Source organism: Passer montanus, unplaced genomic scaffold (assembly GCF_014805655.1).
Source record: "Passer montanus isolate IOZ18808 unplaced genomic scaffold, ASM1480565v1 scaffold15, whole genome shotgun sequence".
Classification (NCBI taxonomy): domain Eukaryota; kingdom Metazoa; phylum Chordata; class Aves; order Passeriformes; family Passeridae; genus Passer; species Passer montanus.
Genome location: NW_024362051.1, coordinates 1,009,833 through 1,029,970, shown reverse-complemented (window position 1 = coordinate 1,029,970; position 20,138 = coordinate 1,009,833). Strand labels below are relative to the sequence as shown.

Sequence of the window (20,138 nt, the reverse complement as noted above, 5' to 3'; positions counted from 1 at the left end):
GAGGAAGGGCAGCTGGCTTCCATGGGAGGGATGCACACAAAGAGGTGGCACATGAAGTACAGGGAGGGTTTAGAAAGAAGCAAGAAGAATTTTAATTCTTTAGGCAACAGCAAAAGTCTTTACTGAGATCATGGATCCTGGTATCCAACAATCCTTCATTCCAGACCTCAGGTTTTCCCTGAGAATTTTTTAGGTACCTTTGGAGAATTAGTATTGATCCACAATGCTCATCCATTAACAAAACTTTTCCATGGGATTAGTTCCCAAGTTCCCTGTGTATAAACTGCTGCAGGATTGGTATCTTTTGTGCTGTTCTAAAGGGAGAAATTGAGATGGCCTCTGCACCAGCAAATTATCTTTGATGCACAATGCTCTTTAATAGCCTGTGACATTCTTAATAGGAGCCAATTATAAAAGTTCAGCTCTGTACAAAGCAAGATTAGCCAGTTTTCTGTTTTACAAGGGCAATATTCAGGGTTCTTTTAGAAAAGTGTTATTAAAGAAAATTATTTAGAAACGCCTTGACCAGCACCAACTGAATTTGGTAAGAGTTTCTACTATTGGCTTCAATTATCTCATTAGAAAAGGCTCAAAGACTTTCTATTACCATTCTGCTGACTTTTGTATTTGAAATAGGCTGACTAAAAATTCAAGAACTCCGTGTCACTGAGAGAGAGATTTCAACATTCAGTCCAGAATAGAACTAGGGGGGTTCTGGCAAAAACAATCCATTGGGCAGAGACCAGCCTTTGTTCTGTCTCTTGTAACCAGACACCTAATCAGTGGTATAGTCATTATTCTGGGCATTGTTCCCCATCCCATTTGGCCTCTTCCCTCCAGATTCAGTACTTAATGGGAAAAAATTTCTTAACTGAGGTTTGGGCAATTCTAATATCTGTCTAAAACTGTGCCTTCAGTTTCCAATGAGAAGACTATTAACCAAGGTGTTCTTAGCTTGTGTGTTAATGTGTTTTTGAATCACACACCTTTTCCCCCACAATTTTTAGACCTCTATAAAACTTCCAGCAAAAATACTGCTCAGTTATGGTATATTTAAACCTACTGACTATTGATTTGCTATTTTGCCATTACAATTTGTGATACTCCCACTGATACTTCCACTTCAGCCATCATAGCTTGGTGCCAGGCAGTTCTGGGAGCTGCTGAAATGCAAAGCAGACTGTTCCTGTGGTGGCTGTGTGAGAGCCCTCTCCACAGGATGGAAAATGATTTGCTTCTGAGAAAACAGAAAAGAAAACTTCAATTCTAGAGCAACTCACAGTACCTCCAATGTAGAGGGGTGTGTTGAGGCTGACAGAAGACTGTTTCTGGAGCTTTCCCAGGCTCTTGGGAGCCCCCTTGTCCACCACCAGGTTCAGAGTTTGATTCAGCATCACGAGTTCCACACTGTGAAACTGCCCATCATTTACTGTTTCCACACTAAAAAGTAAGAAAAAAAAAAAAGCATTAGAAGATGAGCAAGGACCAGCCCCTGTGACATCCTGTGTCCCTGTGGTACACCTTGCACAGCACAGCCCTGGGGTGCTCTGGAGTTTGCAGTCAGGGTGTTCCCAGCATTTCCTCCAGCAGGGAGGCACAGACTGACCTCAGCTGATCCTGGCCAGGCAGTGCTGACACATGTGGAATACTTCAGAGGCCAGCTAATCAGGAGAGCAGCCCTCCAGTTACTTCTTCCAGGGCAGAAAAGCAAGTGTGTAGCTACATGACACACTGGCTTTGGGGACAAAACTACCAAAAAATCCCATTCTGAGCTCTCAGCCACAGCTTGCTGCCCTCTGTCACACTGCTTGGTGCTCATGCTGCAGGCTGGAGCCCTGAAATAATTTCTTGTTGTGTGGGGAGTTTAAACTCAATTTATCTCACAGGGGTCAGGAGAGATTGCACTTTGGGGTGACAGCAGAGGCCTCTGAAAACAGCATCTCCTCACACCAGAAGTGTCTTGGAACTATATACCAAGGAGTAAGGACAGACTGAGGTTCTTAGAGCCAGAGAAGGAATTCAGGAAGTTTTGGCTTATAAATGACTAGTGTGCTTTGTTCAGTATCAGATAATCCTACCTGAACACAAGGAAAAATGACAAATTGCTACTCCTTTTAGGGAAACATTAAGGTGTAGATTGCAGCTTGAGGATAAAACAGTAGGAACTGTTGGGTGGTGGGGCAGGGAGCAGGCAGCCATCTGAGCAGACAAGATGGTAAAGTAGTGTGGATTTATTGCTTTGTTTTTATCACTGATTTTTCAGATGCATGAAGCCTGCAGCAACCTCCTAGGCTGCACCTCAAACAATCTTCACCTTCATCTCCTGTTCACTCCCCCAGCCATTAAAGGGTGCAGTGATACCATTCTATTTGCATCACACTATAATTTTTTTATTTTCAGCGCAGCTTCAGCTCTCAAACCTTAATGCTGCATGGTGAAGTTCCCTAAAACAACCCGAGGGTTTCATGCACTCCTGCAAACAGGGAGGGGCAGGGGTGGGATTACCTGCTCTTGAGCAAAGAGAGTTTCAAACTGGGGTGGTAGTTAGATCTGGTGGGATTTTCCCACTGCTGTAGGTGCAATTAAAAGGCACAGTATCTGTTCCATGTGCACTCAGATGCACATAGGAACACAGTAAGAATGTGATAACAGTAGTGGTTGTTCAGGAATCAGCCTGTGGGCTCTGTGAATTGCCCACATGCACAGTGTTGCCTGTGAGCACTTTTTCCCAGATTCCTCCCTTCAGGCTGGGGGTGCTGGGGGTTATGTGTGGATAATGACAGAACACACCAGCTTTGGGCATCCTGAGATGCTGCTTGGGCAACAGCCTGGATGGAGGATTGGTGCACATCTGGTGCACACCACAGCACAGTGTCAAGTTTGGGTTTCTGCTCATTCCAAAGGCCCATAAGCTCAGCAGCCTCTCACAGGAAGTTAAAAATTCACAGGTCAGGTTCCTTTCAGGTGATTTGTAAATTTGCAAGGTCAATGTCTCTGAGCTATTTACCCACACTTTCTTCCCAGTCAGTGGAGAGGAAGAGATACACTCATCTCTGAGGTGAATCACCTTTTAGATGTGACCACCTCTCAACCCAGATGACATGCTGCCCATCTTTAGTGCCCAGTCCTGCAGAACTGATGTGTAAGGATATTGCAGCAAGGAAATAGGGCCTTGACTTCACAAACAAATTACATGCCTTGGAGATTACTGGAACTCAGTTGTTGCTGGAAGAAGTTTCATTTTTATAGTGTTTTATGGTAGACCTGACACAACCAATTGTACTTGAGCAATGTCAGGCAGCAAGGCAGCACTGCAGGCATTTCTGGGAATGTGCTGTTGGAGAAGAGCACTGCTGTCCCACACTGCAGCTGACGTGCCTCTGCAGTGCTGCTCTCCCCACAGGTTTTTGGGATGAATCACGAACACACAAGCCTTCAAAAGGTCATGTAAGGTTACACAGGTCATAAGGTAACAGGCAGCAGTGTAGGAGCACCTTTATGGTGTGGCTTTACATAAATGGGATAGCTCTGCCACAGCAAGGTTCCCAGGAAAGCTCTGCAGGCTCAACCACTCATTCCTGAGCTGCAGGGAAGCACTGGGCTGTGGCTGCTGCCATGTGCAAGATGGGAGAGAGCCCTGGGGAGAACTCAAGAACCTGGAGCTGATGGTACAGTTCAAATTGTTTTAAAGCAAAAACATAAAGGCTTGGCACTGAACAAAAATGCAGATCCAGCTGGTCCAGCAGACACTCTGGATCAGAGCTGTTATAGCAGGGCCCTGGCAGGGGCAGTGGGTTGTGTGGGCCAGGGTGAGAGGCAGAGGATGCCCAAGGGGCTGAGCCTATGGCCCTGGGAAGGGCAGCCTTGTCCCCACTGCACCCAGGGCACTGCAGCAGGGCCACACCTCGAGCACAGCACTTTGTGCAGTGGCAGCTCCAGTAAGTCTGGAAACAGCTGGTCTGAACTTTGTGTTTGGATACTCAGGAATTCTGCTAAGTGTCTGCTGCCTTACGAGGAGCAGCTGTGCTACAGCAAGGCCGACTGGGAGATCCCTCTGTGCTCCCTGCTTATCTCAGTGCTCTCTGCAATGCCTGATTCCTGGGGGGAAGCACTTGGACCACAGCTGGAAGGTGCGAGATAAATGGAAATGCACATGTGTAATTGTTGGTCTGTGCAGAAGTGCCAGTGAAAGGGAGAAGTGGAGCCAAACCCCACGGGCTGTGAGAGCTGAGCACGGTGGAGGTGGGATGGATGGCTGTAGGACAGGGAGCCCTTCCCCAGCAGGATCAATAGCTGAAGCTAACACACAAACCACATGGTTATCTGCAGAAGGCCAAGATATGGCCATTTGTCAGAGGACAACATTATCACATCTGGCAGGACTGACTCTTCCCAGAGCCAGGATTTCACAGGCATTCATCACCTGCTCTCCACAGGGTGTGCTTTTTCCAGATTATGCCTTGACTAGCAGGCAAACAAAAATCTGTGAGCCCTGGGGATGGAAGCAGCCACCCCACACGGTGCTGATGCCTTTCAGCATACCCAGGGCTGGTATTTCTGTTGGAAAGGGAGGAAGAGATCCCAGTCTGCAGGAATACATGGATGAGTATTACTCCATTCTGATTCTTTCACTTTTTAACCCGGAATTAAAATAATCTCTGCCTGAACTTTGAGAAACAAAGTAACTCACAGCCATCACCCAACACTGCAGTTTTGTAAAGCAGATAAAGTTAGAACAGCCAAAGCACTCATTTGTTGTTTGAGAAGACACAGAGATATGATAGAAAAGCTGAATGTGGACAGGCAGGATGACAGGAAATCCCCAGCCAGCAGCAGATACTTGTGTGAGAGCACGCACTTACTGCTGCTGCTGACGGAAAGGCATTCAGACGCCTTGGGGTTCTGAGACGGAGACAACCGTGGGGGAGAGACCAGCGGTGAGAGAAAAGCTGCACGAACTCTCCTCAGAGCCTCTTCTGCAGCCGGGCCTTTAGGAGCCCCGGCAATCGTCGGAGACAGCTGGAGACAGTGGCTTGGCCGGGGATGAAGCGCGGCGGCCGCCGGCGCTGAGCAGCGCACGCTGCTGCGCCCCGCGGGCCCCGGCCGCACCCGCCGCTCCCGAGGGTCCCCTCAGAACCCGAATTCCCTATTCCCTGAAACGGGGCATCAGGTGCTCCGGCAGGGCTCTTCCTTCTGGAGCCGCCCGCGGTCACAGTCGGGATTGATGGGGCTCCTCGGGCCGCCCCGCACCGAGCTGCCCGCTCCGAGCGTGGCGGGGGGCAGGCCGGGGCTGGGAGAAGGGCAGGGAAAGCGGGATGGGAGCGGGACTGCGGGACACACACCGGCAGTGCGGGGTGAGAGCGGGATACCAGCAGGGAAAGCGGGATGAGAGCGGGGAATGCGGGCCGGGAATGCGGGGTGTGGGCCGGGAATTGAGGGTGAGGGCCGGAATGCGGGATGAGGGCTGGAATGCGGGATGAGAGCCGGGAATGCGGGATACTGGCTGGCAGTTCAGGGTGAGAGGCGGAATGCGGGATGAGAGCCGGGAATGCGGGAGCGCGGTGCAGCGGCGCGGACGGGCAGCAGAGGGCGCCGCGGCACCGTGAGCCGAGCGGGGACGGCCCCGGCTCCGCTCCCGGCTCCGGCCCCGCTCCCGTTCCCTGCTCCCGCTCCCGCTCCGGCCCCGCTCCCGTTCCCTGCTCCCGCTCCCGCTCCGGCCCCGCTCCCGCTCCGGCCCCGCTCCCGTTCCCTGCTCCCGCTCCCGCTCCGGCCCCGCTCCCGTTCCCTGCTCCCGCTCCCGCTCCGGCCCCGCTCCCGCTCCGGCCCCGCTCCCGTTCCCTGCTCCCGCTCCCGCTCCGGCTCCCTGCTCCGCTCCCGGGCCCCGTGAAACCGAATCAACCGGTGCAAGCACAACCAGGGACACCCGAAAGTTGCGGCAGGAAGAGCCCAAGGGCCGCTGCAGCCGCACCAGCTGCCTTTCCCTTTGAGCACCTCTGAGGTGCTAACAAATCGCTCCTGAGATCTTTCCAAGCCCTTAATACAGTCAGGGAATTTTAGCTGACTTCCAGCCGCAGCACTTTGTGCCACCCGCAATTGGATGTTGCATAGTTTCATACAAATTCTTGGTGAAAAAAAGGGAGGAATTATGATTAAAGAGTAAACGCTTAAACTGTAAGCATGGCTTCCCAGGACTTTAATTATTAAACTTCCTGAAAAGTAAGCAGCAAAAGGAACTGGAAGTTTCCCATTACACAACGTGATTCCTCAGGAGCCAGGCACTGCTGCTCGGGGTTGTGGTTGGCAGCTGGTGAGGACCCACCTGGTCAGGCATTCCCCCACTGTGCTCAGGCTCTGCAGCATCCCCCTGCTCTCTCTTCTCCATCACACTCATCTTTTCACAGCCCACCTTACAAGCCTTGCACAGTCCAGCACACTGCTCTCACCGAGGTTACCCTCACAGAGCTGGACATGGGTCCTGATCAAATTTGGCCCAAAAAAGAGGAAAATGCTGGGATGTGAGGAGAGCTCAGCTTCCAAAGCCCTGGGTCCAGCACCTTCTATTCCCTTGGAGCTGCCCTCACAGAGAAGAAAGGCCACTAGAGAGGGCTCTATGGGAGAGACATTAAAATTTCCTGTGGGAGGGAGCTGGCCTCTTCTGCCAGAGCAGCTCCAGCAAGGTGAGCCGATGGAGGATTGCACAGGGCACTGCACACAGTGCACGTGGCCTCTGCTGGGACTGCTGGGAGCTCAGCCTCCAGAACAGAGAAATGAAGGGAAAGGGATGTGTATTAAACATAAAACCTCAGGGAATATAGGAAAGAACTGATTTCCACTCTCATTTTTCAGCTAGTTCTCTTCTCCCTCATATATTTTCTTTCCCCTGCACTCCAGCCCCAAGCACACACAGATGTTTCAAGCACTGACTCCCCTTACTCTAACACCCATGAGAGATTTAGAGCTGAGCCACTATAAATATGCCAGTGAACAGAAATGCATTAAAGGATTAAAGCATTCAACTGGAACCTGTAAAATTTGGGCTTTGGGGTCAGATTTTTTGCACTGTCTAGTAATACACCTTTATTGTAGACAGCAGAGAACAGCAGGGCAGAGGAGTCAAAACCAAAAATAGCTTTAAGTATCACAGTAAACCATGTCACTGAGGAGATATATAACCATCAATTATGCAAATGAGAACATTAATTCATTAGCTACAGTCTCCAGATTTTCCTGACCTCTGTCTTAATGGGGACATGCCTCATTTGACACACAAAACAAAGGAAACACAAGGATGGCAAGAGACTGGGGGGTGAAGGCCACGGGGAACACTGAACCTAGATAATCTTTGAGAAGGGAATAAACAACAATACATGTCCAAAAGAGCTTAAGGAGCTTACAGCACCAGAAAAGAGGTACCAAAATCAAAAACTCAAGGTGAGAGCTGCAGGGAACTGCGCTGAGATGTCAGCAGTTTGGGAACTGTGAAACTCACACTGTGCAGGGCTGGCTGTGTGTATCAGCAGTGATGGGTTTTCACCTTTCCAAGCTACACTTACCTCCTACCCTTAGTTCCAGCTATAATCAGTCCTTGGCCTAAAATAGATTTAAACTTCTCCATGGCAACAAAGGCAAAATCATAATTGGAGTGGTGTTTGTGCTACCTCCACAATAACACATCACTTCAAGCACTATCATCTTCAGGAGCTGAATAAAAACCACATGTTGAGAAAAAAGTATGAAAAATGCTAATGAAACACAGTTCTAGGGAAATAAGAGGTGAAAGGAATATTAAAGCACTCAAGTTCACTTTCAGCTTGAAATACACTCTTTTGTTATGTTCAATCCTGTGTTACATGACTTGAGTGTTAGGTCTGTTAGGCTGAGAGTACTCGACATTAACAGTTTTTTCCTTGATACCTCCATTTTAATTTGCTTGGTTTTATACCTTTTCTCCTACTTACAACTTTGTAGACCACCCAAATAAACCCTCTTTCTCTTCCTGGTGTTTACAGCCCTTGAACACTGGCAGCTGATTACCGTATCTCCCTTAATGATCGTTTGGCCAGGCTATGCATATCTAATTTCCAGCCATAATTCAATTCCTGCAGCACCCCTGCCAGCAGTGAAAGTCATTGTGTTACAGAACTTCTAAGGGAAAAGCAAGGACCTTTTTTACACCCCTGCAACATGCAATTAACACAATCCTGACCCCTTTCCCTAGATGATTCATAAACGGGTCAGACACCCGGCCAGGGCAAACATTGCTTGTTTGCAGTGGATTCTCACAGAGCTGGGTGATGTCCCACAGCTCCTCCAGCCCCACTGCTGGGAGCAGAAGATTCTGGGAGCAGGAGATGATGGGAGCAGAAATTGCTGGGAGCAGGAGCTGCTGGGAACAGGAGCTGCTGTCCCCTGCACTCACACCAGCAGAGCTGGGCACCTCATTCTGCTGAGAATCTGTTAAAGCAAGTGCCATGGCAGTAAAAACAGCTGGAATGCACTCCTCAAGTCCAAGGCCTCTCGTGAGTGACAGATCAGAGCGTTGCTCCCTGCCCAGCCTCACCCCAGGATGCCTTGGCTCCTCACTGCACATGGTGGTGTCACGAGCTACTGTGTCCTGGTGTCCTCACAGTGACATGCATCAGACAAAGTAACAAAACTCAAAATACAGAGTGAAAAAAAAATAAATCAGAGATTCTGCAGTGCTGTTGGGTCAGTGTGAAATCTGGTATCCTTATAAAAATGACACTGCAAAAAGCAGGGGGGAAGGCAGGTCCTGGCACAGCAGCAGGGTTGTGGCAGCCTGAGGCCACGTCCTCCCCAGCACTGCATGGGTACAGCTGAGTGTCACACACAGGACAGGCTGTGACACAGCCCCTGCCCCACCAGGGCTTGGAACAGAGCAGGGTGCATGGGGTCACCTTCTAGAAAAACAGCTCTGCCATTCATCTGGTTATCAAATCACAGGTTCTGATGAGAAAATCCACCAGGTGCCTTCACAGAGTTATTACATCAGGCAATAAAAAAAAAAAAAAACACCAAAAAACACAACAAATTCTGCAGTGCTGTTGGGTCAGTGTGAAATCTGGTATCCTTATAAAAATGACACTGCAAAAAGCAGGGGGGAAGGCAGGTCCTGGCACAGCAGCAGGGTGGTGGCAGCCTGAGGCCACGTCCTCCCCAGCACTGCATGGGTACAGCTGAGTGTCACACACCAGGACAGGCTGTGACACAGTCCCTGCCCCACCAGGGCTTGGAACAGAGCAGGGTGCATGGGGTCACCTTCTAGAAAAACAGCTCTGCCATTCATCTGGTTATCAAATCACAGGTTCTGATGAGAAAATCCACCAGGTGCCTTCACAGAGTTATTACATCAGGCAATACTTTACACCATCTATCCACTTTTCAGCTCTGGAAAATATGCAGGTATCTGCCTGTTAGCAGCAGGGAGCAGGACCACTACAGAGTACAATTAACAGGGCATCCTGTCAGATTGGCAGAGAATGATGGGCTTTACCTGAAATTGGAAGCTAAACCCCAAGAAGAAAGAACTCATGTCTATTTAGAAATGGTTTCCACCTCATCTATAGCAACATACCTATAGCTGGATCCTCTCCTTCCACAGAAAGGACCAAACCCATGGATGTTTGACAGCCACCAGAGCAGCTGCCATTCCCACCTTTCCCCCCAGCATTGAGGCTTGCTGCTGAGCTGTGGGTGCCGTTTCCATACTGGGAGGAAGCACTGAAATAACCATGCACAGACCCATCCTGCACAGACTCTCCTGCACAGAATCATCCTGCACTGACCCATCCTGCACAGAATCTTCCTGCACCTCCACCATGTCCCTCAGCTCCAGGTCTGCATCTGCTGCTTCCAGCAGAGGCTGCCTCGATTGGATCCAGAGCCAGCTCAGCACTTGGGATAGATGGGATATGAATCTATCACACATGGCACACATCTAAACTTTGTGTTACTCATCATGTTCACAAGAAATTTACAGGCAGGAAAAAATAAACATATTAGCTTGCTACATGTTGTTGTAAGGCAAAAATCCTCACAATTCAAGACATGAGCCAGTCATTAGTGCTCAGGAAGTTTATAAAGTAATTTTGACTATGATTAGGTTTATTTCATCACTGTCTATTATGAAAACACTTCAACCATCCTCTGATGCAATCAGTATTAACCAACTTTGGCAATGTACTACTGGACCAATGACCTGTGGTATAACAGGAAAATGCCTTTAAAATGTATTTGCAAACTTTTTCCAGCCTGGCCTCTGCTGACAGGGGATGCCTGAGTGCAGCTTAGACCCACAGCTCCAAATTTTGGCCCCTGAGTAAAGTGGCCGGGGACTCAGAGAATGTAACTTTTATTTTTGTCATTAGCACAGGACAAGTGGCTTTAACTGCCTGTACCTGGTACCACAGACAGGCCAGCACTGGCTCCCTTTGTGACAGGTTTTGCTTTCTGCTGGTGAAAAGCTCACTCTGAAACACCCTATACATGTGTGTGACATGAAGTGTGGGTCTGCAGCCTCTGGGTACTTGGACATTGAACTGAAGAGAATGAGCTGGGTTCTCAGAGGGAGAGGAGATGAGAAACTGTCATTCTTGCAAGAAGTACTGGACAGATTTACAAAGAAAAAAATTAATTCAGCTGAACAAGATTTTGCCTGTTAAGTCCTTCAGCAGCCTGAAGGACAAAACTTTACCCTTCCTAAGCTTCAGCTCAACAGGAAAAAGTTTCCATATTTTATAAAAGCAAATATTTGATTCTGAACCTAATGATAAATGTTAAATGATATTTTAAGGTCTTGACCTTACATTTTCACTGTCCTACTGCAAAAAATCCAGGAAAAACTAGGGAAATGTGATGTTTGTAGCTTGACAAGTACTCACACACTTGTCATTTTTTTCCCATTTAAGTATTCCAGAGCCCCTTATAAAGGTAAAATAAATAACTCAGCTGTCCTTTGCCTTGCCTCATGCAAGATGTACAAGTACATTCAAATTTTACAATTTTCCTGTGCAGGTCAGAGACTAATGCCAGTTTCTTTCATTATATTTGATACAGAATCCCTAAGGGGTACCTGAAAAAATAAGAGTGTGTGATAGAATAAAATGAATTGCAAATATGCAGAATTGTAAAGAGCTCAGTGATGCCTCACAGAAATGAGTGAAAAACAGTCCATTTAGAGCCCATCCAGAGTATCAAACAGGCATCCCACCAGGGAAGGGCACAGCATGGGCTGCAGACTGTGAAGGTGTTAGGAAGAACAGGAGCAGTCATGCAGTGCACTCTGCAAAGACACTTTTGCCAAAAACTGAGTTTGACAAGCTCTAATAATGATCCTAAGAATAATTAATGTTCTCACTCCTGCAGCACATTCCTCCCAGAAGGCAGAGAATTAATGGTGAAGCCTCCCGGGCTTTTCTGCAGATAAGCAATTCCAGCTAAAGAGACAATGGCACAAAACCCCTCTCTGTGGAAGGTGTGGATGCTCTTTCACCACCAGGGCAACTGTTCAACTTCAGCACCAGCAGAAATTTGAGTAGAGGACCGAAGTTCTTGGGGAGCAGCACATCCATTCAGCAGTGGCATGGCCAGGGACAGTGCTGGACACCAAGTTCCAGCAGCTCCAGGCTCCAGAGCCAAGGGCAGAGCCTGAGGGGGTGGAAGGGCACAAAATTTGCAGATGCCACCAGCATAAAGAACCTTGTGCTGTTCCACAGCCTGGAGGGACAGGGGGGCAGGAATCTCATCCCGGAGAGACCTGCAGCACATTTCTGAAACACCTTTTCTATCATTCATGCCTTTCTCTACTTTTTAGAGTGCACAGGGAATCAGATTTAATTTGTCGTCTTGCAGTCATCACATGTGAAACAGATACAGGAAGAATGTAAGCTCCTTTATTTCAGGCCTTTTGCTTTAACCACAAGAACATCCATCTATGCTATGCAAGAGTCAGCCAGACCATGAGAACTGCATGATACAATCTACAAGGAACATTTTTAATGATGTAGCATTTTTGAAAGCAGATTATGCAAGGATACTTTTAAAAGGAATTATAATGTAATTTGGGTGTAGTCTCTACAGAAAGACAAATATAATTCATTCTTATCTTTTCCTAACTGCCTCCTTTTTCTGCTGTCAGGAACCCTGCATGAAAACATATGATTTTACACCAACGACGCCTGCATCTTGCTCTTTACCAGATATAACAGTCTGTATGCAACATGGCAATCTGGGAACTCTGGAGGGAATTACATCAGCAGTTTGTGTCAAAGTTCTGTTTGCCATTTGTATTAGGAAGGATTATTTCAGCATCCAAATCAATATGACTGTATGGCAGCATAAAATCTATCAGAGAAAAGTTTACAAGGAAGGTCTTATCTCTGGCTCAAGGAACAGATGTGGGAAAAAAGACTGAAAATAGGGAGTTCTCCCTATAGAATACAGCTAAACAGATACCGGTGTCAATGGCTGAATGCTGGAACTGTGCAATTAACTGCTCTTTTAATTCAAACTTTTAACAATTAGAATGTGGTAGTAAGTAAAAGCAGCATGTTCCTTACCAGGTGGCATCTTTAAATTAAGGTACAGCATCTGTGTAAAAGATTTACTTCATTTCAAGAACTCACTGTTGGAGTGGCAACAAGCACTGTCATGGTATGGAAGAGTAACTCTGAGCAGTGCAGAAACCAGGAGGGCAATAAAGCACTCAGAAGAAGATTCATGTACTTATTTGTCCATTAACTAGAATAAAAGAAACAATAACTTGGAATCCTGTTTCAAAAATGGTTCTTCTGTAAGAGCTTTACTCTGACATCCAGGAAACCATTTTTCTGCAGCTCACAAGTGACAGGTTCCAGTAAAAGATCAGTCAGATTTTCTTTTAAAGGGCGAGTTCTGTCATTGCATTATATTATATTCCTGCATTAACTTGTATTTCTCTCTAACTTGATGAAAAATGACAGGGAATTTTAGGCAGTCATTTCCACTGGACATGTGCTGACCTTTACCTGACATGAATGAAAGAGAAGCCCAATGTCAACTTTAACCTTTCTATCCAAACCTACCACAGGGAAAAACACATGTTAAGCAAACCTGAATGTACAGCCAGTTATCTTGGGCTTTTCCAGACTGACTTTGTGAAGCAATTCTGGTTCAATCTGCTCAGAGGAGCGACTAAAATACAGGAACAGGTTCCTTCTGGTAGCCAGGGACAACCTGCCTTCCCAGAGGAGTTAAAATGAGCATCTCTTTCCTGCCAATCCCCTGCTGTGGCACATCCCTGCCCTGCAATCATCCCCACAGCAGCTCTGCAGCAGAGCCACTCTCAGGGCTCACAGCAAGCTGAGAGCACCCCCTGTGTCTGCTGCAAACCTTCCCCCACCTTCGTCCCAGGGGGCTGGGACACAGAATGTTTCATCCTTGTGGAATACTATGGAAAAATACCACAAGTGTGACTTACTGCTGGCTTCCCAAACAACAGCTTTTATCTTATCCCTACAGGATATTACCTGTATTAGCCAAGTACTTTGCTAATTTTACTGTTTGTAAGTACTATTAATAAATCTTATCATGGAGACTCTGATGAGGAATTACAGATCATGTGGCTTGCCAATGGCTTCCCACGCCCCATCCTGGGAGTACCTGAAATAGCCAGCAAAACATCTCAGTTACAACCCAGGACCAGGTCAGTGACAGATTTCCTGCAGCTGTAGCTGGCACAGCTCCCACCAGGCAGCATTTTAAGGCCTCCTCCTCTTTTGGCAGACTCTTCTGGGGAAAAACCAAGAGCCAAAGCCCTACTCATCTAGTCCAAAAAGTGGACTGCTTTGGAGGGGAGCAGAATGTGATATTGACTGTGAAAATTAATCTCACAGTCTTTCAACAGAGCTTTGCAAAGGCAAACAGTCCACTTTTGCTGAGATTGAAACTGAAATGAGGTGTCTAAACAAGACAGCAGGGATGAGGCAGTAGGGAAGGCAAACTGTTTTACCAATGGTGAGGTCAGGCTGTTAGAGGTTCTCCTGGCAACCTTGTTTTTAATGACAAAGAAAACATAGAAGTTGAAGAAAGGAGTTTCCCAAATTCTTCAGGCTGTGATAAAATGCATCATACTGAACCAACCATTCATTTCATCAAAATGCAGATTAGGAGAAAATGCAAATAAAAGTCCACATAAACTCACAGGAACCAGGTCCAGGTATAAGTAGACTTTCATTTCCCCTGAGAAAGCCTCTAAACAATCCAGAAGGTGCTAGTGACACAACTTAGAAATGATGGCCAATGCCTGGATAATGGAAATAATTGACTATTGTCCAAGCTAAAAGGAAATGGGGGATTTTCTGTTATTTGGTGTTTTCCTGTCAAAACTCTGTGCCAAGCTGGAAGTCATGTCTTAGGCCAAAGAGAGCACATGCCTTAGCTAAAAGTCAAACAGAGAGGTCAAACCTGATCCACTTATGCCTTTCTACTCTTAAATCCTATGTTTGCAGGGGGACAAGCAGGTTTTCCTGCTCCTTCTTCAGCCTTTAAGGAAAACAAGACTTTTAATCTATTTAGAGGCCCTTTCTGACATTCTTTAGCTGCAGTTTTTCTCAATCAACCTAATCTTTTCCCATCGAGCTCCATGCTAATCCCATTTTGCTCCACTCCTTAAACTAATAAAAGATTAGAGTGACATTTCAGAAAGGGCATCGTATTAAGCAGCTTCTTTCCCATCTCAGCAGACCAGGGTGCACAAAATGTAGAGAACATGCCATTAATCTTATGGTAATGAGGTGTCAGTGTGAATGGAGCGCTCCTCCTTGAGCCCTGGAAGGGCGGGGGACAAGGAGGACACCGCGGCCACCCCGGCGGCTCTGCCAGAAGGCAGCAGATCCAGGGAGTGCTCTTTGTGTGCTGGTGGCAGCAGCTCCTGTCCCCACTCTGCCGTGGTGACGATGGCCAGCAAACACCCACATGGGCCTGCCACCCCGGCACATAACGAGCTTTGCCCCTGTTCTAATTAGCAGCATAAAGCTGTTTATCAACTTCAGCTTTGCTCCAACAGCTGATCAATTAGGATCAGCAGCCACACACAGAGATGTTTTTCACACCTATCCATCCAGCTGGTGAAAACCACGGGCAAACTATTCCTTCATTCCTACAGGGGACAAGGCAGCGCTGTTCCTGACAACATGTCTGCTTTGGTATTATCCAGTTTGCTTTAATACAGAAAGAACATTTTCATTTTCTTAAAAATGTCACCATTTCCCTAAAGAAAAGTCCCTGGGAGGCTCCAATGTTAGCAAGTGCTGAGAAAACTTTCTGAGAGAAGTAGGAGGTGGGTGATGCGTGGTGACATCCATGCTGTCCCTTGCTCCAGCAGGATGCTCTTCCCCACAGCGTGAGCTGGGCTGGGAATTGCAGCTCTGCTGCACACACAGTGCCAGGAGTCTGTGCTCAACCCAAAATGCTCTGTGTGGTCACAACTGTGCTCAGAGCAAACTGGAGCAACAGGGCTTGAAAATAACAGCCAGGGGAGGGGGATGCTGAAGGAACCGTGGAGGAAAAAGGCAGCACATTCCTCCTTCCTACAGAAATGTCTCTATGCATGGATTTCACTTGTACATTTGCTTTTCTTTCTTGAGAAGAGTGAATAAAACCTGTGAATTTCATATCCTCAAAAGCCAAGTGTCTGAAGGTCAAACGATTCTAAAATTTACCTTTGTAATTTGTGTGGTTGTGTAGGTACTACTGATACAGGCAAGAATTTCCTTAAAAATATTCACCCTGCAGAAGAGTTCAGCTCTCCTCCTTCTATTTGAGGCAGTCTAACCTTGCAGTTGCACATTCACTGTTCTGTCTTGGTACAACCACTTAACGCTAGATATCAGCGGAGAAACTGATTAATTGGAACTATTTCAAGGACAAAATTCACCAGAAGCTGAAACTTTATAGTAGATTAGAAAATGCATTTTTCTACAATTACAGGATGACACAGCATCACTGGTATTGCCAATAAATGTCAATTTTTACCTGTGCAGCCTCCAGCTAAGTCTTTATTCTGACTTTCTCATCTAATTACATGCATAATATTTAACCTCCAAGTAAAATAAAAGGTTTTTCTCCAATGTATGTTGCTTAGAAAAATCCTACCCCTCCTCCACCAGTTTTGGAAGTCAAATGTCTTGGCAGAGCTTAGCCTCTTACCTGTACACTGTGGTGGGTGGGGAGTTCAGGGTGTCATAGATGAGCCTCACGTGTCCTTGGTACAACTCCAGAGCCAAAGGATCATTGTCTCCTTTGTACAGCAAGATGCCGTTGTCCTTGTCCGTGGCTACCTGTGAAACATTCGTAACCACGTAAGGTTGCTTGAGAATGATCAATAAAAGGAATAAACCTGTATTTAAAATCAAACCAAAATCATACACGCAATTAAAATATACTTTAATACATCACATATATGAACAGCAATGAGAGCAAGAGCCAGGAGGCACAGAAAGGTCTTGGTGTCCTTGGGTGGGTTCACACACAAAGGTCAACTTCCCATTTCATGAGAACCAGTTTTCAGCTGTCTTCTGAACCTTGGACCAGTAACAAAATCCTAAGCCTTCTGTTTGCTGAATAAGCAAAATATTTTCCAGAGAGGCCATTCAGAGAAGCCTGTTTTAAGAAGCACAATGACATTAAACATCGAGTTGCACAGGATGAAACAAAATGCCGTAGGAAGAATCAGTAGGGAGACACAGAGCACTCCTGAATCATCCCTGGTTGTGTTGCCAGTCTGGGAATCAGAGTGTGGAGGGATTCTGGAGGCAGCACATGTGCCTGCAAAGGTGCCTCAGTCACTCCTTCACATTTCACTGATTTTAGAGCAGAGAAGTGGCTCACAAGTTTTTCCAGGACTTTGGCCAGCAGCACCTGTTCCACCAGCATGAGACACATGCACATTACAGGTTAAATGTCTCTATGCATGGATTTCACTTGTACATATGCTTTTCTTTTGAACAGTGAACAAAATCTGTGTATTTCATATCCTCAGAAGCCAAGTGTCTGAAAGTCAAAGTACTCCACAGTTTACCTTTGTCAGTTGTGCTTTTGTGTGGTTGTGTAGGTACTACTGATACAGGCAAGAATTTCCTTAAAAATATTCACCCTGCAGAAGAGTTCAGCTCTTCTCCTTCTATTTGAGGCAGTCTAACCCTGAAGTTGCACATTTGTCACTGCTAAGTCACAAATGACACAGAGACAGTCAGAATGAGCATAAGCACATCATCCTGACTGAAACTGCTTCTTTTATACACTGGTCTGATACAGGTGGACCTGATTGGTCATTTAATCATTACATTTCACCTGACTGGCTAATTGACAAGACACCCATTTGCAAACAATCTTATGAGAATAACAAGAAAACAGATATTAGAAAATCACCACCTGCAGGTTGTTTTTAATAATTGGCTATCATCGTTTATCTTCAGCTCCGTAAAGTCTCCCCAGCCGATTCTGGGAAACCTTATCTAGCTTTCTCTCTCTCTGGCCAGGCTGTCACATCCACACACATTCACTGTTCTGTCTTTATAGTCATGTAATGCTAGATATCAGCAAAGAAACTGATTAACTGGAACAGTTGTAATGAGAAAATTCACCAGAAACTGAAACTTTACAGCTGTGGCTGTACCAGTTGTGGGTTTCTCTGGGTCTGGACTGAAGGCACTTGAGATGGTAGTTCATGTTCAGACTCAGGTGTTTATTATTTCTTATCACTAAAACAGTCTCACTACTGTGAGTTTGGCAGCTTTTCATTAGAAGGCACAAAATGGCCAACAATCTCTTGTTACAGGGTCTTTTAAGAGTAAGTAATCCAATTCAGAACTGACACCTAGATTATTTTCCCTTTTAACCCAATAACTGATCCCAAAGAGTCCACAATGAAGACTTTTCTGCCCAATTACAGAATGCCATCCAAACCCATGAAGAAGAAGCATCAAAGGACTCCTCTGTCTCCTTTTTGGGCATAAACCTCTGGTGTATGTGGATTAATTTTCCTATCAACTCCAAGGCATCAGTTTCTGGTGACCCAGGTGGGATGGTGATCACAAGTTTTTCAGGTAATTATAAGTTTGGTCCATTTGTATCTCAGGGGTTAATCCTCTAATTACAGCTTCAGGTAATGAAAACATTTACTCCAAGAAGCATGAAGAAGAAACTCAGGAAAACACCCTGTGCCCTCCATCTTGCTTCCATCCACAACATACTAAAAATCCCAAAACCTAAATTTCTCACCAAGTGATACACCTACACTACTCTCTATAATCTATTTCACACTTTTGTGCATTCCAGTCTATCTCGAAGTCTAGGAAATGTTCTCCATGAATGAGGGTCAAAGTCAGTGCTCCCCTGGGGGTCAGGGCACCCCAGAGCAGACAGAGAAATATTCCCGGTGCCCTGGGTTTCCACAACAGTAGATTAGAAAACACATTTTTCTACAATTGCAAGAGGACACAGCATCACTGGTATTGCCAACAAACATGGATTTTTACCCACGCGGCCTCCAGCTAAGCCTTCACTCTGACAAACCTGCAGGGAGATGTTGGCCTGCGGGCGGATCTTGGCGGAGGGCAGCTCCACGTAGGAGTCCTTGCCCACGAAGTTGACGGTGATGAGCTTCTCGCAGCGCTGTCCCGCGAAGCCGGCCAGGCAGCGGCACACGGGCTCGTGCTGCGCCACGATGCACTGCGCGCCGTGCTGGCACTCGTAGTTGTCACACGGGCTGGTCTGCAGCAGCACCATGGGCGGCGGCGTCTCGCAGAACAGCCCGCTGCACGGCAAAGGGAAGGCAAACACTCAGCACCACTTTATTGTTTTCATTTCAGGTACTGCTGGTGCCTTGGATGGCTACCTAAAACAGAGGCTGGATGGAATTCAGCGAATAAAAGCAGAAGGTCTTTAATAAAAACTCAATTTTACTCTCTTCATCTTGTCTAGCCTCTGGTTTAGGTAATCACTCTGAGAGGAACAGTGGATTTGTCTTTACAAACAAGCTGTGGGTCTGCTGGTAGATAAAACTAGCATTGGGAGATAAAAGAAAAAAGTGGGAAGGATTCCACTGATTGATGAATGGAAAAAGATATTTGCTTTTACACATAAACTTTAGGTTTGCTGATAAATGAAATTAGACATTGAAAGATGAAAGAAACAATGGGGAAGAAAAACCCCTAAATTCTGTAAGAATTAAAAATGAAAAGGGAGAGTTAGACATTAGAGGGAAATCTTTGGTATCAGTTATATTGAGAGGTCTGTACCTCTCAAGTACCTCTGCCAATGGAGAAAGAGAGAAGGGAAATGCAGGATAAAAAGGAGGCTGCGTCCTCCAAAAATTTGAGAGACCCCAGGGGAATGCCCCATGGCCTCTCCCTTTATTCAAATAAAGTCAAAGGACTCCTCTGTCTCCTTTTTGGGCATAAACCTCTGGTGTATGTGGATTAATTTTCCTATCAACTCCAAGGCATCAGTTTCTGGTGACCCAGGTGGGATGGTGATCACAAGTTTTTCAGGTAATTATAAGTTTGGTCCATTTACATCTCAGGGGTTAATCCTCCAATTACAGCTTCAGGTAATAAAGACGTTTACTCCAAGTTATGCCCCCCAGCTTACTGTTGTTTACACCTCTCAGGGCCTGAGACAGTGAAGTGTCCTTGAGTTCCAGGCCTAGAGAGGAATTGTTTTGTCTCAATGAAATGGGAGAACAGTACCTGACAGGCCATGGAGTTTTACAGTTACACACTAAAGCAGTACAGGATCTGAAAAATATGAAATCCTAGGGCATCACTGCCATTCTGCTTTGGAGTAGTGGCTCTGAGGTGCAGCCACCTTGTGCCTGCTGCCTGATGTAGAAGAGCCCAGCTGAGTACTGGATGTGAACAAGGCAGTGCAGACACTGAGAGCAGCCTGAGCTGCCCTCTGCACTGGTTCTTCAGCTCTGCAAGGCACTGCAGCCTGGCTGAAACAGCTTCCACTCATACTGTGCCCTGCAGAGGTTCCCAGTGAAGTCTGTGACACATTTAAACCCAAATCTGAGACCTCCCCAGGGTCTGTGATCTGAGTCTACTCTGCAAAAAAGGGAATCCCTTTGCAGAGGTACC

At 46.5% G+C, this 20,138-nt stretch overlaps 1 protein-coding gene across 2 annotated transcripts in view; it reads right to left on the bottom strand.

Annotated features, from left to right (window-relative positions):
• The window catches only part of SLIT3 (slit guidance ligand 3), a 524,200-nt gene that overhangs the window by 8,813 nt on the left and 495,249 nt on the right, over window positions 1-20,138 (bottom strand). For both annotated transcript variants that reach the window (XM_039701675.1, XM_039701676.1), the window contains 3 exons: window positions 18,574-18,814; window positions 16,207-16,337; window positions 1,286-1,440 (listed from right to left, as the gene is read on the bottom strand). In XM_039701675.1, coding sequence (XP_039557609.1) covers window positions 1,286-1,440; window positions 16,207-16,337; window positions 18,574-18,814 — 527 coding nt within the window. The remainder of the gene's footprint in view (window positions 1-1,285; window positions 1,441-16,206; window positions 16,338-18,573; window positions 18,815-20,138) is intronic.